The sequence below is a fragment of the Palaemon carinicauda genome, chromosome 31 (genome assembly GCF_036898095.1).
Source record: "Palaemon carinicauda isolate YSFRI2023 chromosome 31, ASM3689809v2, whole genome shotgun sequence".
Taxonomy (NCBI): domain Eukaryota; kingdom Metazoa; phylum Arthropoda; class Malacostraca; order Decapoda; family Palaemonidae; genus Palaemon; species Palaemon carinicauda.
The window spans coordinates 7,188,285-7,211,477 of NC_090755.1; the positions used below are offsets into that span (position 1 = coordinate 7,188,285).

Here is a 23,193-nt window from a genome sequence, read left to right on the forward strand (position 1 = left end):
ACTCTAGAAACGTTTACCTTCTTCCCCTAAAGAGACTAGGGAGAAGAGCAAAAACGATAACAACGTTACCCGCTTGAACGAAACGTTTATCCTCCTCTCTCTCCCTCCGTCTCTATCTCTCTCTCTCTCTCTCTACTTAGCACCTGAGAGAAGAGCCCAATTATATATATCGTTAAAACATATTATTGTTAAAGGAAAAAAACTGAAAGATTTCCCAAATAAAAAGTTCCTTTATTAGAATTAAAACCATTTAAGCTAAGAAAGAATGAACAAAACGCTAGAATCGGTTTACTCTTACTGCAACGTGACACCGTGATAGACTCTCTCTCTATCGTAACGATAGAGCGCAAGTTGAACGTTCTGAACGTCAACAACTGCAGAGACAAAACAAAACGTTAGTTCAACTTTGAAAACAGTACCAGACTATCAAAGAAATTCTTTCAAAAACATTAAAATAGCATAATATGTTAACAGGTAAAAACGAAATGACGGGCTCAATGTTAATTAACTTCGGTTCCAAGAAAAGACCGCCTACTATTAGGAAAGGTCGAATATAAACAAATATAAAAATTAATTTTAATAAGTTTATAATAAAAGGAAGTTAATCAAAGAGGCCTATAAAAGGCGGAGAGATATAAAATAAATCTATAACTTTGTTAAGCAAAATTAAGAGAGTCTATACTCTCTTCGACACCAACACTTCCGTCTAAGGGAAGGGTCGGCCATTTAAAAGTGAAAGAGAGTTCATACTCTCTTCGTACCAAAATTAAATCAAAAATTAAATCAAATTAATTCCAAAAACTTGCTAAGCTAATGATATAGCTTCCTGAATAGCGAAGGCTAAACTCTAGAGCAAATACATCACCAAATCGTGAGCAAAAACTCCAGAATCAACAGCGTATCCATGTAGGTCAAGCCGGAGGCACGACAGAGGAAAAATTGAGGTGGTGTTGACAAGAAGTACTGGAGTACCTGACCACAGATGGCGCTGTGGTGTTCACCCCCACCTGTATAGCGATCGCTGGCGTATCCCGACCGTAGATTTCTGTCGGCAACAGAGTTGACAGCTACATGATTATCGGGTAAGATTAATATTGAAAAATAACATTTTTCAATATTAAACTTAGCCGGTGATTATATAAGCTGATTCACACCCAGGGGGGTGGGTAGAGACCAGCAATAATTGTTTACATTATTATGAGCTAAGGATTTTTTATTTCATTTTAGCAGTTATTCAAAATAACAAACATAAAATAAATAAGGTAGTCAACTTGAACAATTACTCTGCCTTTTTAAGTACGTCTTCCTTACGGAGCCTCGCGATCCTTTTAGGATGCTGAGCGACCCCTAGGATCTGAAGTATCAAGGGTTGCAACCCATACAACAGGACCTCATCAAAACCTCTAATCTAGGCGCTTCTCAAGAAATGACTTTGACCACCCGCCAAATCAAGTAGGATGCGAAAGGCTTCTTAGCCTTCCGGACAACCCAAAAACAAAAATAAAACATTTCAAGAGAAAGATTAAAAAGGTTATGGAATTAGGGAATTGTAGTGGTTGAGCCCTCACCCACTACTACACTCGTTGCTACGAATGGTCCCAGAGAGTAGCAGTTCTCGTAAAGAGACTGGACATTCTTAAGATAAAAAGACGCGAACACTGACTTGCTTTTTCAATAGGTTGCGTCGATTATACTTTGCAGAGATCTATTTTGTTTAAAGGCCACGGAAGTTGCGACAGCTCTAACTTCGTGTGTCCTTACCTTCAGCAAAGCTTGGTCTTCCTCATTCAGATGGGAATGAGCTTCTCGTATTAACAGTCTGATAAAATAGGATAAAGCATTCTTTGACTAGGCAAAGATGGTTTCTTAACTGAACACCATAAAGCTTCAGACGGGCCTCGTAAAGGTTTAGTTCGTTTTAAATAGAACTTAAGAGCTCTTACAGGGCATAAGACTCTTTCTAGTTCATTTCCAACCAAACGATAAGTTTGGAATATCGAACGATATTGGCCAAGGCCGAGAAGGCAGCTCGTTTTTGGCTAGAAAACCAAGTTGTAGAACATGTAGCCGTTTCGGATGAGAATCCGATGTTCTTGCTGAAGGCATGAATCTCACTGACTCTTTTAGCTGTGGCTAAGCATACCAGGAAAAGAGTCTTTAAGGTGAGATCTTTCAGGGAGGCTGATTGTAGCGGTTCGAACCTGTCTGACATAAGGAATCTTAGTACCACGTCTAAATTCCAACCAGGTGTAACCAAACGACGCTCCTTCGTGGTCTCAAAAGACTTAAGGAGGTCCTGTAGATCTTTATTGTTGGAAAGATCTAAGCCTCTGTGACGGAAGACTGATGCCAACATGCTTCTGTAACCCTTGATAGAGGGAGCTGAAAGAGATCGTTCTTTCCTCAGATATAAGAGGAAGTCAGCTATTTGAGTTACAGAGGTACTGGTCGAGGATACGGATACTGACTTGCACCAGTTTCGGAAGATTTCCCACTTCGATTGGTAGACTCTAAGGGTGGATGTTCTCCTTGCTCTAGCAATCGCTCTGGCTGCCTCCTCCGAAAAGCCTCTAGCTCTCGAGAGTCTTTCGATAGTCTGAAGGCAGTCAGACGAAGAGCGTGGAGGCCTTGGTGTACCTTCTTTACGCGTGGCTGACGTAGAAGGTCCACCCTTAGGGGAAGTGTTCTGGGAACGTCTACTAGCCATCGAAGTACCTCGGTGAACCATTCTCTCGCGGGCCAGAGGGAAGCAACTAGCGACAACCTTGTCCCTTCGTGAGAGGTGAACTTCTGCAGTACCTTGTTGACAATCTTGAACGGAGGGAATGCATATAGATCTAGATGTGACCAATCTAGGAGAAAGGCCTCTATATGAACTGCTGCTGGGTCCGGGATTGGTGAGCAAAATATTGGGAGCCTCTTGGTCATCGAGGTTGCGAAGAGATCTATGGTTGGCTGGCCCCAGGTGGCCCAAAGTCTCTTGCATACATCCTTGTGGAGGGTCCATTCTGTTGGAATTATTTGTCCCTTCCAACTGAGACAATCTGCCATGACATTCAAGTTGCCTTGGATGAACCTCGTTACTAGTGATATGTCTAGACCTTTTGACCAGGTGAGGAGGTCCCTTGCGATCTCGTACAACGTCAGAGAGTAGGTCCCTCCTTGCTTGGAGATGTACGCCAAAGCCGTGGTGTTGTCCGAGTTCACCTCCACCACTTAGCCTTGAAGGAGAGACCTGAAGCTTTTCCAGGCCAGACGTACTGCCAGTAGCTCCTTGCAGTTGAAATGCATTGTCCTTTGAATCGAGTTCCATAATCCCGAGCATTCCCGACCGTCTAATGTCGCACCCCAGCCTACGTCCGATGCGTCCGAGAAGAGAACGTGGTTGGGAGTCTGAACAGTCAGGGGAAGACCCTCTCTTAGGTTGATATAGTCCTTTCACCAAGTCAGACAAGACTTTATCTTTCCGGAAACCGGGATCGAGACCGCTTCTAGCGTCTTGTCCTTTTTCCAGTGAAAAGCTAGATGGTATAGAAGAGGACGGAGGTGTAGTCTTCCTAGTGACACAAATTGATCCACGGATGACAGTGTCCCTACCAGACTCATCCACAGCCTGACTGAGCAGCGTTCCTTCTTCAGCATCTTCTGGATGGATAGCAGGACTGGGGGCTGATCGTCTTGTTCAGCAACGTCCTCATCAGAGGGTTCCTCATCCGAAACTGATGAGGAAACGGCAACGGAGTGGGCAACGTCTGACTCGCTGAATCCGGTCGCACTGGTGGATGCGTGACGGAGCCGGACGCAATATCATGGAACTGCTGCACAGTCTGTGAACTGTCAACAACCATGGGTGCGCGAGGAAGTACAGCGTCAACCCGAAACTGTCTAGACCGTCTGGGTTGTGCAGTCAACACCCTACCGGGTTGCTGAGGTTGACGCACTGCGTCACAACAAGTCACCTCTGCTGGTTGTTGAACGTCCTGAACGTCAACAACCACCTCCGAGCGTCGCTTAACGTCAACGTGCGGCTGGCAACCCACACTGGGTCGCATCGGTGGAGGAACCACCTCAACTGGTAGACGCGAGTAGGTTACCTCAGCGTCAACAGGGCGCACAACCGACCGGTTGGAAGGTTGTTGGCCAGAAGGAGGAACCACCTCAACTGGCAGACGTGAGTAGGTTACCTCAGCGTCAACAGGGCGCACAACCGACCGGTTGGAAGGTGGTTGGCCAGAAGGAGGAACCACCTCAACTGGCAGACGCGAGTAGGTTACCTCAGCGTCAACAGGGCGCACAACCGACCGGTTGGAAGGTTGTTGGCTAGAAGGTTCTTCTCCGCATTTAAGTCCTCTATCAAGGACGCAAGCTTGGACTGCATGTCTTGCAGCAAAGCCCATTTAGGGTCTACGGGAGCAGGTGTGGCAACAGACGGGGTTAGCGACTGAGGCGGAACCGTTTACCATCCCTGAAAGCCTTGTTATGTGTGACATAATAGTACAGCAAAACTTCAAAGGCTCGACAAAAGCTGAGAAGTTGACCTGTAAACAACTTGGAGCGTCTCCTGGCTAGGCGCCAGGGCGAGTCTACCAGAATTGAGAAGTCTATCTGGGCAGAGGCATGAACTCCCAAGCCGAGAACTTCTCTCGTGTCATATCAGACTCTCGCTCTATAAGCCAGTTTAAAAGAAGGGAAATCAAAGGCTGTATCCCTAAAACTCCTCCTGGTGCAAAAACCAGTCGCCTAGCCAACGTAACGCTCTCTAGGAGAGCGAGAGAGCACTAGCTTAAAAACAACGGCTTCGAAGTAGCTAGGCCTAGTGTAAGTTCTGACGTTAAGGCGAACGAGGAGCAGCAGTTACAAGATCCGGACGAAGATCCTTAAAAAAAATCATCATTATTTAATTAAAGTCCATAGGAGGCTAAGCAGCTTAAGGCTCCTCTCCATCTGACAGAGTCCTCAAGGGAATATCAGTAGTAGGGAGAACAGCAACTTCCTCATCTACAGGAACCTTGTCCGATAAAAGCTAGGTTACCTCAGTGAGTCTCTCACTGGTGCATAAGTAGCAGACCAGAAGGCAACGTCATGTAACTGCTTGACAGTCTGTGAACTGTCAACCACAACAGGTGTGTGAGGACGTACAGTGTCCAATCGAGACTGCTTTGACTGTCTAGACTGAGCAGTCAAAACAACTCTAGAATGCGGAGGTTGACGCACCGCGTCAAAACAAAACAACTTAGACTGTTGTTGTACCTCGCGAACGTCAACGGAAGGTTCCGTGCGTCGCTGAACGTCAACATGCGGCTGGCAGGGTACACTGGAACGCATGGGTGGCGGGACTCTCTTGGAGTGCGGCAGAAGGTCGCCTCAGCGTCCACAGGACGCACAACCGTGGTTGGTTGTAGGCTAGAGGTTGGTGTAGTGTCAACCTTCTCCGCACGAAAGTCCTGCATCAATGACGTTAACAAAGACTGCATGGTCTGCAGCAAAGACCACTTAGGGTCTACAGGAGCAGGTGCGGCAACAGACGGTGTGACTGCCTGATGCGGTACCGCTTTGCCTCTCTTAGGAGGTGAGCAGTCGTCGGAAGACTGCAGCGAGTCCGAACTGACCCAGTGGCTACAACTGGGCCGTTGGACTTGCGCGGAAAGGACCGACTTGCGCTTAATAAGCCGCGAGACCTTGGTCCATGGTTTCTTACGAGAAACCTCTTCCGCAGACAAGGAATAAATGGGCTCTCTCGTCTTAGAGTGGGTGGGGCGATCTTGGGTAGATACGCCCGAAACCACAGAGGGAAAACGTCTGTTCGTTGATCAAGGCCTCTCGAACCCATAAGTCGTTCGACATTACTTCTCCCCTGGGCTTGGGAGCTTGCAAGAGGTCCCGGACTAGGTGAACGACAGGCACGAACAGACGAACCCTCGGACGCAACACTGTAACACTTTGCGCATATCACTTTATCGATTTTCTGTTTTGCACTTATTACACTGAAATCGAAACTTTTACTGATTTCTACCTGAAACACGCAATTCTACCCTTCATTAAAAGGTAGTAATTGCGAAATCAGTCGTAAAATGCAGCTCATTAATACTAGCAAAAAAAAAAAACAGAAAACATATATTAAGATAAAAAATTCAGTGGCTGGGAAAGAGACTAAACGCTAGTTCATATAAACTACGTTTTCAATCTCTCACCGCATATAGCCTGGGGACAAGAATAAAACCCTAAAAACGTTTTACCTTTCTCCCCGTACAGAGACTAGGGACGAGAGTAACACGAGAACAACGTTACCCGCTTGAACGGAACGTTTTCTCTCCTCTCTCTCCCTCCGTCTCTATCTCTCTCTCTCTTTCTCTCTTGATTTTGCACCTAAGAGAAGAGAAGAGCCCAATTATATATCGTCAAAAAACATGTTATTTGACTAAAGGAAAAAACTGAAAGGTTTTCCAAATAAAAAGTTCCTTTAATTTAGAAATTAAAACATTTAAGCTAAGAAAGAATGAACAAAACGTCAGAATCGATTTACTCTTACAGCAAAGTGAAACCGTGATACACTCTCTCTCTATCGTAACGATAGAGCGTATGTTGAACGTCCTGAACGTCAACAACTGCGTAGTCTAAACGTTAGTTCATCTTTGAAAACAGTACGAAGACTATCAAAGAAATTCTTTCATAAAACATTACATTTAAAAAGTTTTAAATTCTTTAAAGGCTAAATACGATATAACGGGCTCAACGTTGATTAACTTCGGTTCCAAGTTAGGACCGCCTACTATCAGGAAAGGTCGCATATAAACAAAACATAAAAATTTATTTTTATATGTTTATAATAAATGGAAAGTTAATAGAAGAGGCCTAATAAAGGCGGAGAGATATAAAATATATAGATCTATAACGTGTTAAGCAAAAATACTAAAAACCTAAACACACTTCCGTCTAAGGGAAGGGTCGGCCATTTAAAAGTGAAAGAGAGTCCATACTCTCTTTGTCACCATAATTAAATCTATCCAAAACGAGTTCAAGTTTTGAGATGAAGATAAAACACCTGCATAGCGAAAGCTCAAAACTAGAATAGTGTACTTCACCAAATAGTTGTGAAAACAAATCCAGTTAGTAACAGCGAATTAGTAGGTCTTGCTGGTAGCCCGACAGAGAGAAAATTGAGTTCTGTGTTTACATTGAGTACTGAGTACCTGCACGACAGATGGCGCTGTTGAAGTACACCCCCTACCTGCATTGCGATCGCTGGCGGATTTTTAACGTAGAGTTTTCTGTCGAGCAACAGAGTTGCAGCTTATATAATCACCGGCTAAGTTTAATATTGAAAAGTATATTTTACGGACACTTATTTTTAATTACTCAAAAGTGTCACTATTTATGAATTGTATATTTTACGGACACATTTCTAATTACTCAAAAGTGTCACTATTCATGAATTGTATATTTTACGGACACTTATTTTTAATTACTCAAAAGTGTCACTATTTATGAATCGTATATTTTACGGACACATTTCTAATTACTCAAAAGTGTCACTATTCATGAATTGTATATTTTACGGACACTTATTTTTAATTACTCAAAAGTGTCACTATTTATGAAATGACAAATTCGAAGATAATTTGTATTTTTCCTAACCATACAAACCTTAGCTATTTACAAAGGGTTTTACTTTTAGCGCAGCTGAAATGACGAGCCAATAGTTTTTAACGAGGGTTAATTACCCCCGCGCTAGTTAGCGGGGGGTGGGGAAGGGTAGCTTGCTACCCCTCCCCCCTCCACACACCGGTGACTTGCTTCACTTCACTTAGAGGTAGGACTTGACTTGGGGGTCAGGGATGGCAGGCACATATGTGTAAATAGCTAAGGTTTGTATGGTTAGGAAAAATACAAATTATCTTCGAATTTGTCATTTGTTCCGTAACCGAAATACAAACCACGCTATTTACAAAGGGTGACTTACCCCTTAGGAAGGGTGGAAAGTCCCCAGCCTTACTGACTTCGGCTTGCCCGGGGGCTCGATCCCTTAGTGAGCAGCACTAGAGAGAGGGAGCCCCTGTACCTCACAGGTTCCTAGCATCGCTAGGAACGAGTGGCCTACATAAGTAGTGTGAGGAGGAGAGTGTGACTCGTCCTATGAAGTTGACCTTGAGACCTTCAGATAGGAATTCTAGGATAGGACGTTCCCCATACCACCTCGTCAGGGTATGGGAGACGCAACAGTATTAAGCTTAATACTAGGAGCACAAAGAAGCATGGGTTACCTGCAGAGGTCGAGGTCAGCTATGCGAGGACCAGGATGCTGCTTCCCCAAGAGAGGGGAGAATGAAGAAAGAAGTAAGGGTCAGACATACTCTTTCATTCACACAGACTAAGACCGGGTAACAACGCCCTCAACCTACTGCTACTTGTCCAAAAAGGAGCCTGAGGTTAGACCAGCTGTTGTGCAGCCACCACAGGGCCGATAGAGAACGTATCGAGGCTCCTGTGGGTCACGTCTTGCAGGTAGTGGGCTGTGAAGGTCGTTTGACGCTTCCAGACCCCAGCTTGAAGTACCTGCGTCACAGAGAAGTTTCTCTTGAAGGCCAGGGATGTAGCAATACCCCTGACATCGTGGGCCCGAGGGCGACGTGACGGAGGAGGGTCAGGATTCAGGGCATGGTGGATAACCCTTCGAATCCAAGCAGAGATGGTGTTCCTGGTGACCCTCCTCTTTGTCCTGCCTGTGCTCACAAACAAAGCTCGCACATGAGGACGGACTGCAGCCGTTCTCTTCGAGTAGTACCTCAGACACCTCACTGGGCATAGTAGCAGCTGGTCTGGGTCGTTTGTTACAGAACGGAGACTCGCGATCCTGAAAGAGTCGAACCGAGGATCCGGCACTCCAGGATACTGAGTCTTGGCAACAAACTCAGGGACGAACCTGAACGTTACCTCCCCCCATCCCCTTGAATGGGCGATGTCGTACGAGAGACCATGAAGTTCACTAACTCGCTTGGCCGAGGCCAAGGCGAGTAGGAAAGCCGTCTTCCAAGACAGGTGGCGATCGGAGGCCTGGCGTAATGGCTCGAAGGGAGGTCTCTTGAGAGACCTGAGGACTCGAACCACGTTCCAAGGAGGGGGTCTCACTTCCGACTGGGGGCAGGTAAGCTCATAGCTACGTATGAGTAAAGAGAGTTCTAGCGATGAAGAAATATCCACGCCCTTCAATCTGAAGGCCAAGCTTAAGGCTGAGCGATAGCCTTTCACTGCCGAGACAGAAAGGCGCATTTCTTCTCGCAGATACACAAGGAAGTCCGCTATTGCTGGAATAGTGGCATCGAGTGGAAAGATACCCCTTCCACGACACCAACCACAAAAGACTCTCCACTTTGCTTGGTAGACTCCCTCAGAGGACCTTCGCAGGTGCCGAGACATTCTCTCCGCAACCTGTTGCGAAAAGCCTCTCTCCGCGAGGAGACGCTGGATAGTCTCCAGGCGTGAAGCCGAAGCGAGGCTACGGCTCTGTGAGGGACACCGGAGTGGGTTGTCTGAGAAGCTCGTGTCGTGGAGGAAGCTCCCTTGGAGTTCCGTCAGGAGTTGCAGAAGGTCCGGAAACCATTCCGCGTGATGCCATAGCGGAGCTACTAGAGTCATGGAACAGTTGACCAATAGTCTGGTCCTGTTGAGCACCCTTCTCATCAGACAGAATGGTGGGAAGGCGTACACGTCGATGTTGTCCCACCGTTGCTGGAAAGCATCTTGCCAGAGTGCCTTGGGGTCCGGGACTGGTGAGCAGTACAGGAGCAGCTTGAAGTTCAAGGCTGTCGCGAACAAGTCCACCGTCGGGGAATCCCACAAAGTCAGGACTTTGTTGGCTATCTGAGGATCCAAAGACCACTCGGTACTCACTATCTGCGAAGCCCTGCTCAGACTGTCGGCGAGCACATTCCTCTTGCCAGGAATGAAGCGAGCTGATAGTGTTATCGAGTGGGTTTCGGTCCACCTCAGAGTCTCTACTGCAAGATGGGATAGCTGTTGCGAAAAAGTGCCTCCTTGTTTGTTGATATAAGCCACTACCGTGGTGTTGTCGCTCATCACCACCACGGAGTGACCCGCCAGGAACCGTTGGAACTGTTGAAGGGCCAGAAAGACGGCCTTCAATTCTAGCAGGTTGATGTGTAGGCACTTTTCTGATTCTGACCAAAGGCCTAAGGCCCTCTGGTTCAGAACGTGCGCCCCCCACCCTTCTTTTGACGCGTCCGAAAACAGAGTCAATTCCGGGGGGAGGACGAGAAGACTCACTCCCTTTCGCAGGTTCTCGTCGGCCAGCCACCACCGCAAATCCGTCTGTTCCAGAGACCCCATTGGGATCAGAGTGTCCGGGGAATCGGATCCTTGATTCCACCGGGACTTGAGCCGCCATTGAAGGGATCTCATCCTGAGGCGGCTGTTTGGAACCAGACGGGCCAGGGAGGATAGGTGGCCCAAGAGACGCAACCACGATTGGGCGGGGAGTTCTTTTCGCCTGAGGAAAGGTTCCGCCACCCTCCTCAGCCTTGCTATCCGGTCGTCTGATGGAAAGGCTTTGTGGAGATTGGTGTCTATTAGCATGCCTAGATAAACCAGTCGTTGGGACGGCTGCAGAGAGGACTTCTCGAGGTTTACCACGATCCCCAGATCCTGGCAAAGATCTAGAAGCCTGTCTCGGTGTCGAAGAAGGGTCGACTCCGAGTCTGCTAGGATCAGCCAATCGTCTAGGTAACAAAGGAGACGAATGCCGTTCCTGTGCGCCCAAGTCGAAATCAGGGTGAACACTCTGGTGAACACCTGAGGAGCTGTGGAGAGACCGAAACACAGCACCTTGAACTGGTAGATCTTGTTGTCTAGGCAGAATCTCAGGTACTTCCTGGAAGACGGATGGATTGGGATCTGGAAGTACGCATCCTTTAGATCCAGTGTACACATGAAGTCTTGTGGTCTCACCGCAAGTCTGACCGTGTCTGCTGTCTCCATGCTGAACCGGGTTTGTTTGACAAACCTGTTCAGAGCCGAGAGATCGATGACGGGTCTCCAGCCTCCAGTAGCCTTCTTTACAAGAAAGAGTCGACTGAAGAAGCCTGGAGAGCCGTCCACGACCTCCTGGAGAGCACCCTTCTCGAACATGGTCTCGACTTCGGCCTGAAGGGCCAGCCCCTTTGCCGATCCCATGGCATAGGAGCTCAACAACACTGGATTCGCTGTCAGGGGAGGTTGAGATGACGTGAACGGGACGCGATAACCTTGGCCGATCACTGAGACCGTCCAAGCATCGGCCCCGAGATGTTGCCACCTGCGGACGCAACGCTGAAGGCATCCCCCCAAAGGTGGACACGCAGGGGGACTGCCACCCCTAGGGCTTGCGGCCGCGGCCGCCACCCCTAGAAGTTTTGCCTCCCCTGGAGGACTTACCGCCCCTCTTGACCTTGGCTGGAAAGGGCTGGGGCTTAGACACCACTTTCTTAGCTGCCGGTGCCTGTTTGGGAGCCTTACGAGGCTGTTGCTGCTGTTGTGGCGGGGCTGGAGGCTTATAGGGCCAAGTTGTAAGGGCCCTGTGGAGGAGGGAGTCCGTGCTGGATTTCCTCCAGCTCTCAGCCGTTCGCTCCAAGTCTTGAGGCTCAAACAGGCTCTCCCCCAGGAGGCATGTCGGAGCCTACACACATCTACGGCGGGGACCTTCGGATGGAATCTCTCGGACACAGCATCGCGACGCTTCAACACCGAGTTGGCCCACAGGGTGGTAACCTGGTGCGCCAAAAACTCGATGGAGCGGGTGCCCGAGAGCAAGAAGGTCTCTAGGGCCTTCCTATTGGTCTCCTTGGACAAGTCCTCCGATCGCAATAGGATGCCCAGAGATCCTAACCAGAAGTCCAGCCACAAAGTGGCCTGCATGGCACACTTAGCGACCTTCTCGTGGTTAAGGATCTCTGCCGCCGAGAACGACACCTGCCGGGCAGAGAGTTTCTCCAAGGGAACTCCCTTCGCCAGCTCCTCCACAGAGTGATGGAGAGGAAGAGCGAGGTTGTGCTCACCCAGGATCTCGAAATACCTCCTCTGCTGAAGGCGAGGAGGAGGGATGAGTTTGTTCCCGGCAGTGGAACGACTGGAGGAGGCAAGAAGTGCGAGCTGAGCATTGGCCCTAGCTCTGGCACTCTTCAGCCCCCGAGACCAGGGCAGAGCTGCACTGGTCTTAGGGGCCTTCCGAACGTCAAACACTTCATCAAGAATCGTGTCTTTGCCTTCACGGGGGGGGATGACTGGATCCGTAAGACTGTTAAGTTGCCTTATCAGGCTTAGGACCTGCCAGAAGGCATGTTCGGACTCTTGCTGTTCTCCTCCCTGCGGGCTGGCAGCTAAGTCTCCTGCCCCAGGAATCTCTTCCTGGGGTGATACGTGGACATTCCCCTGGGTAGTCGTGGGTTCCTGTCGAATCCTTGCAGAGGATTTAGGGATGGTCTTGGAATCCTTGGGTTCCCTCCTAGGAGGGATACAGGATCCCAACAACGAGGTTCGAGGGGCCCCTTCCTCACGAGACGATTCTCCTGCCTGAAGCGAAGTCTCCCCCCCTGGTGCCGAGGGGAAGACTACCGCCCCACTGGACTTACCTGAGGACGGAAAGGCCTCGTCCACGGGAGAAGGAGAGGGTACTCGTGCAGGAGAGGGGACCCTCGAGACCGACCTCTTGGGAACCAACTTCGCCCTGGGGGAAGTCACCACGAAGTCCACTCCTCTCTTTCTCTTCAGCATAGGAGAGACAGCTGCTGGTTTGTTACCCTGGCCGGCGAGTGCTGGTTTCATAACCCTCACTAACGCCCGTGCCAGTGGACCAAACCAAGTCTGCTGCTCAAAGGACACAGAGTCCGAAATCCTCGCTAAGGTGAAAGGGATCGGGCGATCCTTTGGAGTGGACACGACGGTACCTGCCTGAAAAGAAGGTGGGGAAGAATGCTGTACTGACCTGTCTTCGTCCTGCAATACCAACCTGTGCTTGGATGGAGGTGATCCCGAGTGCCGTCTAGGAGCACGCGTCCCTGCTGCTACCACCGGCTGTGGAATTCACCGCGAACTATGGTCGCGCGAGGGTGAACGGTCGCGCAAAGGCGAATGGTTGCGCGGGCGCGCAGGCGAGTGGGCAAGAGGGTGGGCAGGTAAATGAACACGTGTCCGAGGCGACGAACGCAAGCGATGGCGCGACGGCGAGGGATCGTGCTGCCGCGTAGGTGAAGAAGATCGCTGGCGATAATGACCGCGTGATGGTAAGCGATGGCGAGCAGCATGTGTAGGTGAATGATCGCGTGATAGGGTGCGATGGTGATCAGCATCCGCAAGAGGGCGGTCGTTCAGGGTTGTGCGATGAGGAGCAGCATGCGTAAGCGGGCGATCGTGCAGGGTTGTGCGATGGCGAGCAGCATGCGCAGGTGAATGATCGCGTGAAAGGGTGCGATGGTGATCAGCATCCGCAGGAGGGCGATCGTTCAGGGTTGTGCGATGAGGAGCAGCATGCGTAAGCGGGCGATCGTGCAGGGTTGTGCGATGGCGAGCAGCATGCGCAGGTGAATGATCGCGTGAAAGGGTGCGATGGTGATCAGCATCCGCAGGAGGGCGATCGTTCAGGGTAGTGCGATGAGGAGCAGCATGCGTAAGCGGGCGATCATGCAGGGTCGTGCGATGGCGGGCAGCATGTGTAGGTGATCGCTGGCGAGCAGAAGGTCGACGCGTGTCCTGTGAGAGGACAGGTGGAGCGGCGCGTTCACGAGCAGGAACGGGAAGATCGCTGGCGCGTTGGCGAACATGTGTTTCTGACACACGCGCAGCACGATGTTGCGTAGCCACAGGACCAGGTGGATGGTGAGCAGGGAGTTCAGCAGGAACTAAAGGGTGGTCAGAGACCGCAGGGCGATGGTCCTCAAATGAGCGCTGACGCTCGGAAGAGAGCTGACGAGCAGGAGAGCGCTGGCAAGGGGGGCGAACATCAGGAGAGAGCTGACGAGCAGGAGAGTCTTGGGGAGCAGGAGATCGTCGACGAGCAGGAGATCACTGGCGAGCAGGAGATTGCTGGCGAGCAGGAGAGCGCTTGTGCGCTGGCCCTGCTCGCGTAAGGGAAGAATCCCTTAGCCCCGAAGGGACCGTTGCCCGTCGGGTGACGAGTTCTCCAGAAGGCGAAGATCCGGCAGGAGATGGTGAGCGGTCTGCAGAGAGGTTCAAGGAGGGCGGAGCAGTCGGTTGAGGCTGACGAGGAGAGTACCCCCCGGAGGACGAAGACCCAAAAAGGCGCCTCTTAGTCCCCCTGTAAGGGGAAGGGAGGCCCTTGTGGCGTAGAGGGCGGTGAGCCTTACGGCGGAGGCGGCCTCGGGGGAGATCGTCGGGACCATCGGTCCTCCGAAGGGGAGTCTCCGTCAAAACACTTCCCTCAGAAGGAAGCTGGGCAGCAGTCGAGACCGAAGGACTCACTTCCCCCTTCGAAGGATGCACGGAAGGAGGAGGAGAGCCTAGAGCACCATCACCAGCAACAGCACCTGCGTCGGAAGGCCCAGCCACGTCGGAGGCCTCTGTCACCACGACGTCGACAATAGACAGAGGGTCTACCTCCGCTACCACCGGCGACTGTTTAACAGCGGCCCCCAACGAGACAAGGTCAATAAGAGCGACCCTGGAGGGCAAGCCCTTAAGCCCCAGGGACGACCAAATCTGTAAAAGATCATCACTGGATAAGGCATTATTATCAATAACCTCCCCCGGAGGAGGAGGGGGAACCGCCTCGCTACGGGAGGCGACGCCCTCTCCCCCCACCGAAGGTAGGGAAACAGAACAAGGGCCTGCGCTCCCACTCGGACGACTCTCCTTAGGAGGCAGACGAGGGGGAGCTTCGGAGGAGGTTTGGGCGGCGGAAGAAGAGTCCCGAGAACCTTCCTCCTTCAAGGCTAACCCCGGAGGAGAACGGTCTCTCTTGGACTTCTTCTTACGCCGACGGCCAAACCTCTCCCACTGGGAGGCAGACCACTCCCTGCACTCACGGCACATGTTATCCTGGTCGCACCGTCGGCCCCGACATTGAGGGCAGAGGGTGTGAGGATCCGTAATCACGTCCAACATGAAAGTCCCACAAGGACGGCCGGCAACTCCAGGGCATGTCCGCATATTAAATAAAAGAAAATAACTGAAGGTCAACTTCCAACCAATCACACAAGCTGAAAAGAAAAAGAAGAAAATTAAAGGCTGTCACGAAGGCGATGAACAGACACGTCTGATCACCGCCGAGCCAAAAGTGAAGTGAAGCAAGTCACCGGTGTGTGGAGGGGGGAGGGGTAGCAAGCTACCCTTCCCCACCCCCCGCTAACTAGCGCGGGGGTAATTAACCCTCGTTAAAAACTATTGGCTCGTCATTTCAGCTGCGCTAAAAGTAAAACCCTTTGTAAATAGCGTGGTTTGTATTTCGGTTACGGAACAATTGTATATTTTACGGACACTTATTTTTAATTACTCAAAAGTGTCACTATTTATGAATTGTATATTTTACGGACACTTTTGAGTAATTACTCCACTTTTTATTTAGTATATATCTTTAAAATATATCTGATGTACGCTGGTATCACAAACTTCTGTTTGGTCGACTATGTCAGTTACAGGTCGTTTAGTGAGGAAACAAGGCTAGTTTTTTTTTTATTTATAGTTTTTTTATAATTTAACTTGTTTCCCATGTGGTAAATTTTTTAAATCATAAAAAAAGTAATAGAGGAAAACAATAGCTTTGCATAATTTGGCTGTAAATGGAGAGCGTGCTCTTGTAAACAAATAACGAAAAAGTTTTTTGGTGATTATGAGTTTGTACAGTTTGAAATATATAAGGGGATGTATTGTGACCACTGCTAACGTGAGAGACAACGTGATTGGCTAAGACGTCCTTAGAGGGAGGGGCTTATTTTGCCCGGAATCTTTGCAGCAACTATACAAGGTTAATAAGTGTCACTTGATATGTTATATGTTGATGCACAATATTTTAACTATGCTTAATGGACAAAATATTGTTTTTTAGGACTTTTTTCAAAACAAAATTCTTTAGAAGTTGAACAATAGTGAAACAAATAAGAATTATAAGTTTCGTAATAATCCAACTTCAAAGCAAATTATTATTTTTTTCTTTTTTTTTGCAATTGCAATTTCTAAATAATTTTCTTTTGATATCCCAACAAATCAGCAATATACTGTATACAGTAGTGTATAGAATAAATAAAATGTTTAAAAATTTCATCCTATTGCAATTTCAATGATACCAAATACTTATAAAATAAAGCAAAAAAGCACTATTTTTATCAAACTTATTCTATTTTTTCATAAATATTACTTTGTTATTTGGTACCACCAGTCATTGTCCTTTGTAGGTTAATCTTAAAAAAATCCCCTCCTTATAATAGAGGGTTATCCTATGTACAAATGCAAATTAAAAACCTTAAATCCAAAGACAAAACAGAATAGCATATAGTAAAGTGCTCTCATAGCCTAGCATACTATTTTCTATTTTTCTATCAAAATTAATGGATGGAAACTTAACAATCATTATTAAAACTGTATTATAAACGATAAAATGTACTAAAATCAATTACTTTTATTAAAAAAAAAAAACCTGAATCGCATATCAGTAACAACTGCGATACGCAACAGCTGATACCGTAGGCTCCTTTGTCAAGTTAAGAGACAATAAGATATGGACCCAGTAACCTTTGGTAGGTTAGGTTTGGAAGCATTTCTGTATTGCACTTTAATTCTTAATTTCCCCTTAAATAAAAACATATTTTTCATTGTGGTCCCCCATAATTGGATAATCTTTGCCCCTGCAAGTCACCAGTTAACATACAGCCTTCCCAATCTGCCTTAACCACACCTTGAAATCCAAACCCTTGCTCAACAGTACAGTGAACAAAACTAAAATACCTGGTACTGTATTTGTTTACAAGACCATGCTCTCCATATAGTGCCAAATTGTGCAAAGCTATTGTTTTCCTCCATTTCTTTTTCATAATTTAAAACAATTCGCCACATGAGAAACAAGTTAAAATTATAAAAAACTATAGAAAATATCACCAATTCAATTTTGGTTTAAAAAATACTGGGGTTTTAAGCAAATTGTGAGGTATCGGGTATTTCGATTCTGCCAAGTCAATTGGACTGGAGCTGGTATATAGGGTTTGAGATCCAAGAATTATAATATTGGCATGGCTGGATACATTCATCGAGTAAATTTAGGAGACTTAGTATATCAGCGGCCAGTTCCTCCCACGTGCACGGAAAATGGACTCCAACTAACCTAAACATTCCCCCTATAACCTCATCTACAAGCCGTGTCCTTATCTACTTACCTAAAGGGGGCTAACAGCCCCCCTGTGACTTCCCTTAAACTGCTGTATTATTAATCGGCCATCATCATACATGTGGACGCTATTATACATACGACCCTTAGTAATGCTTTGCAATGAATATGGAATATTGATAACTCTTACAAAAAATTTCAGGTCTGCAACATTAGCATTCAATTTGACATAACAATGATCTGGAACCATTTAACATAACAAAGGTAGACAATGATAGTAATGATATGGACTACAAGATTTGCCTAAATGCAATCGTCGATCAAGCCCCTACATAATATTTTGGGGGGGGTTTGTATGATAAGCGGTCACCTATGTGTATGATGTCGGCTGATTATGGATACGGCAGTGTAAAGGGTCGCAGAGGGGGCGTTAGCCCCCCCCCCCCCCCCCGGGGTTAGGTAAGTAGGTAAGAACACAGCTTGTAGGTTAGGTTAAGGGGGAGTTTGTTTGTTTGTGTCCAATTTTAATGCAAGCTGGATGAAGTGGCCGCTAATATATAAAGGCTCCATACTTAGTGTTAATGATTATAAATAGAGACTAACTGAAATACATTAAATACTTATTAGACATGACAATTTGAAGTGCTAAGTAGCCACGTATGAAACAATTGCAGATGGGCTTATTCCAAATTCACCATTAACGTAATTGTTTATTAATAATTATCTAGCATGAATTAGAAGAACACATTCCAATTACAACTTGGCCTAATCACCTGTATACTTTATATTAAAGAAATGCTAGCTTTAAAATATATACGGTAATGAACCTTAACAACCCAGTGACAACCTTCATTAAACCTAAATCGGGGAAGGTTAATTAAACTTTACCGGTCTGTCAAGTACGTCATGGTAAGCTAGTAAAGATATTTGTAAATTAAATTTAACGTACCTCATACTATTTCAAATAAAATAGGTCAATTTGATCGAGTATGGATATGTTGACATGTAAATGGGGTCAAGCCTCCAGACTCCAGAGTCCAGCACAAACAACATGATTAACTATCGGGTGTTTAAAGCTCTAAATTTTCCTTTAGGATCTTAATACTAATTTCAATGGTTAAATAAATTTTTAAATTACCTTAATATTTAGAATTAATTAACGTGTTTTAAATATTTAAATAGTGTATGTAATCAAGCAGGAAAATAATCTTATCTGCTTATATACAGTAGGCCTATATATTGTTACTTATTTCAATGATTAGATAAAATTTGAAATTACCTTAATATTCAAAATTGATTAACGTGTTTTAAATATTTAAATAATCTATGTGATTTTCGCCAGAAAGTAATCTTATCTTCTTATATATATTATTCTCGAAGAACGATAATGTTTTGGAAAATGGCAACTGTTTTGTCTTTCAGAAATGTATGATTCTCGTTCTGACATAAACAAAGTATTGATTCTAATGAAACTGTCCATTTTGTGGTACCGTTCTTCAAATTGTCATTATTCTACTATTAGTAAAGTTGTTAATTCCGCAGTACTGGGTGTCAGTGACTCAACTACATGCGCAAATATAATATAAAGCCTAGTTTTTTACTGTTAATATTACCAAGTTTAATTATAATTTCAGTGCCAATCATAGTATGAAAGGGTAAACTTTGTGTTCCCATGTAGCAGTAGAAAATGGCAAGCCATGATCCTTATTGTGTATGTTTACCACTAAGACTAATCATAGGCTTACTGGTAGTTGTGGTAATTAACCAGGGTGTAACTCGAGTAGTGTACTAATTGGTATATTCTACTCACAAGTTAAGCTGTATAAGTCAGTTGGCAAATACAGGTAGGCCTACACCTAATCTTTGCTCTCTTCCAGCCTTAATACATAAAAATCCTGGGCCTATCCTAAGGCTGACATCAATAGAAATATTCATTATAAAAAATCAATGGTAAATCTGTCATTATACATATACATCAAGTAACTTTTATTCTTAGCCATCGAGTAGATAGATACCAACATGGACAAATAAGTAATTGCTGGATTTGCAGTTTCAAAAGTAGCATACGCTATTGCATAGGATCATCGCTAATCTGTCACGCACCTTTTAATATAATTTTGATATTCTTTGTGGAAAGAAAGGATAATGAGAATATGGAATATTTTTCCAGATCCACCCGTACCTATATAGATCTGTATGACATATAAATAATGTTTGACATTTGAACTCTGTGTAATCCTCAAACACCCCGGCATTATTCTTGAAAGAAAGTAATTCTCTAAAATGCAAAATGATTCTTTCTCCATGCATCGTTACTTACGAAGCCTTGGTAATAGAAATTCGCTGACCTAGATTATGCTAACGCTGCTGTCCTAATTAGCAGAACACCACAGGATTTGCAAAGCTTCCTTGCCAGAATGCATGAAATATCACATGAGATTGAGCTCAAGATAAATAGAAAAACGACAGAGATGAGAACGGAATATGCAATGGTAGATTAAATGTCATTGGAGGGAGAAAGGATTAATGAGGTGGACTCATTCAAGTATTTAGGAACTATGTTCGCGAATATAGGGTCATCAGAATTAGAATTTAATGAAAGATTGATAAAAACCAAATCGGACAATGGCTAGGTTAAGTAAAATTTGGAATTCAAATCACCTGAAATTACATATAAAATCAGACTAAATATCAGTTTAGTGAGATCGGTGTTAATATACGGACATGAATCATGGTATGACAATGACACAATACCCAACAGATTTTGTAGATTTGAGAACAAACCCCTCAGAAGAATATTGGGAGTTAAATGGCAGAACAGGATTAGAAATGAAACTATATGAGAGAGATTACTCGAGTGCCATATGTTGATATCATAGTGAGGTGTAGATGGAGATGGTTTTGGGTATGCTCTTCGCACTCTCCAAGAGAGATTAGTTAATTAAACGTTTAGTTGGGCTACACAAGACACTAGAAGAGTTGGAAGAACCAGGCCTACATAACTGAGGACTATGAAGCGTGAATTAGGAGATGATGAATGGAGAAGTATTGGATTAAAAGCTCAAGATAGAGACGACTGGTGAAATCTAACCGAGGCCCTTTGTGCATATAGGCGTAGGAGGAAATTATATATATATATATATATATATATATATATATATATATATATATATATATATGCATATATATAGATACATATATATATATACAGTATATATATATATATATATATATATATATATATATATATATATATATACTGTATATATATATATATATATATATATATATATATATATATATATATATATATATATATATATATATATATATATATATACTGTATATATATATATATATATATATATATATATATATATATATATATATATATATATATATATACAGTATATATATATATATATATATATATATATATATATATATATATATATATATATATATATATATATATATATATATATATATATCAAACACTAAGAGACAGAAAAGAGCAACATGGATACGAGAGCAAACTAAAGTAGAGGATGTTCTAACAACATTTAAAGAAAAAGAAATGGACATGGGCAGGACATATATGAGAATTGCAGATAAGAGATGGACATTTAGAATAACAAAATGGGTCTCTAGAAATTGAAAAAGAAGCAGGGGAAAGAAGAAAAGACGATGGATTGACGAACTAAGAAAGTTTGTGGGTGTGGACTAGCATAGAAAGACCATAAACAGACAGGAGTGGAAGGACATGTCTGAGATCCTTTTTCTGCAGTGGACAATTAACAGCTGATGATGATATATATATATATATATATATATATATATATATATATATATATATATATATATATATATATATATATATATATATATATATATATATATATATATATATATATATATATATACAGGCATTGATGCTAAAAGTACTGGTATGTAAAATAAAAACGTTTGGTTGATGATCTAGAGGAAATTAAACGCGAGCTAGGACATAATTATGTAACAATTAATGGGTAGTGATACTCCCTTTGAACGAAGATTGCTGTTTTAAGAAATTATTTCACATAAGCATTCTTAATTTTATTTTGTTTCCATTCACGAATCTCAATTGGTACTATGATTGAATGAAGAAAAATTGACTCTTGCACAGGAGTTAGTCTCACAGGTAAACTACACAATGCTATTAGATAATAGAGATTATATTACTTTTAGTGAAAATTAGAGTTAGTCTTATAATTTAGAATATTGACAATGTCAATGCTGTAGTATATTGATTTTCAATAACATAGGTCTAGTGATTCAAGTTTAATTCACAGATATGTTATTCAAACGATATGTTAGAGAGAGAGAGAGAGAGAGAGAGAGAGAGAGAGAGAGAGAGAGAGAGAGAGAGAGAGAGAGATTTATCAATTGCTAATCAGTTTCTTATCAGAAACTATTAGATTCGTTCAACGACATCCGCATAAAGGCTTGGCGACTTGCCGTTGTTGTGATTGAGCCACTGGAAAGGTAAGCAAGACCCCTTTCTTCGGCGCAGATTCTATTTTTTAACGAAATCTTATTATTATTATTATTATTATTATTATTATTATTATTATTATTATTATTATTATTATTATTATTATTAGCCAAGCTACAACCCTAGTTGAAAAAGCAAAGATGCTATAAGCACAAGGGCTCCAATAGGGAAAAATAGTCCAGTGAGGAAAGGAAATAAGAAAATAAATAAATGATAGGAACAAATTGACAATAAAATATTCCAAAAACAGTAACAATGCCAAAACAAATATGTCGTATATAAACTATTAACGTCAAAACAGATATGTCATATATAAACTACAGTATAAAAAGACTCATGTTAGCATGGTCAACATAAAAACATTTGGTGCGAGTTTGAACTTTTGAAGTTCTACTGATTCAACTACCCGATTAGGAAGATCATTCCACAATTACGCATTCACATATACGTCAAAAGGTTAAGAAATCTGTATATACTTATTATTTCAGCTACTGCCGGATTTCCACAGACTGTCACCTTTATTCTTCGCAACGAAATGGATAAAGCCAATAAGAATGATCCGAACCTCGTTTGGTTGAGGCAGTGCGAAGAAGAGACAGTTGCTCCAATCAGCGGAAAACTCTCAGGTATTATTATTATTATTATTATTATTATTATTATTATTATTATTATTATTATTATTATTATTATTATCATTATTATTATTATTATTATTAGTGTTGTTGTTGCTGTTAGTTAAGCTATCACCCTAGATTGGAAAGCCGGATGCCTCAAACCCAAGGGCTCCAACAGGGAAAAATAGCCTAGTGAGGAAAGGAATTAGTGCATTTTCTTCTGCTTTTTATTATTGGGACAAACTTACAGGATAAGAAAATATCGGGTATCAAACTTTATACCGGCGAAGCTCTCTCTCTCTCTCTCTCTCTCTCTCTCTCTCTCTCTCTCTCTCTCTCTCTCTCTCTCTTTCTTGCCTAGTGGTCAGTAGGCCTACTTTTGGAAGTTTTCTGTACAATGTGTTCATCCATGGCACGGCTTGTATATAAAAAGAATAAGATGCACAGTTTATATATACGCATCAGGAAAACGAGATTTTATACTCAAGTTTTCGTACTGTCTAATTTTCTTCTGGGCTTATTAATTGGTACAAAAAAGTCGGTAATAGTTTCAAAGTCATTTCTACGACAGCATTAGAATAAGAGTATATAAAAATAACATAAAAACTAATATACAAAAATTTGAAAAAATAATTGCAAGTTTATACATTCCTAGGCTGTTTACCTTTTTTTTATTGATTATTATCACTTACCTTGTAAAAAGTTTCCAAAAATCATATTAACAT

The 23,193-nt window shown here is 44.0% G+C and overlaps 2 protein-coding genes across 4 annotated transcripts in view; one reads left to right on the top strand and one right to left on the bottom strand.

Moving 5' to 3' along the window:
• Positions 1-18,707, bottom strand: part of LOC137624241 (oocyte zinc finger protein XlCOF6-like) — a 34,076-nt gene extending 15,369 nt beyond the window's left edge. The window contains exon 1 of one of the 3 annotated variants that reach the window (XM_068354750.1): positions 18,600-18,707. The gene's annotated coding sequence lies outside the window, so the exon portion shown is untranslated. Of the gene's footprint in view, positions 1-18,269; positions 18,401-18,599 lie in introns of those variants that run through there. The other 2 variants (XM_068354748.1, XM_068354749.1) reach the window with 2 other exon arrangements.
• A 3,059-nt stretch (positions 18,708-21,766) lies between these two features.
• LOC137624245 (retinoid isomerohydrolase-like) overlaps positions 21,767-23,193 on the top strand; it is a 33,240-nt gene continuing 31,813 nt past the window's right edge. Inside the window, exons 1-2 of the mRNA XM_068354757.1 lie at positions 21,767-21,844; positions 22,343-22,480. Coding sequence (XP_068210858.1) covers positions 22,390-22,480 — 91 coding nt within the window. The 5' untranslated portion in view covers positions 21,767-21,844; positions 22,343-22,389. The remainder of the gene's footprint in view (positions 21,845-22,342; positions 22,481-23,193) is intronic.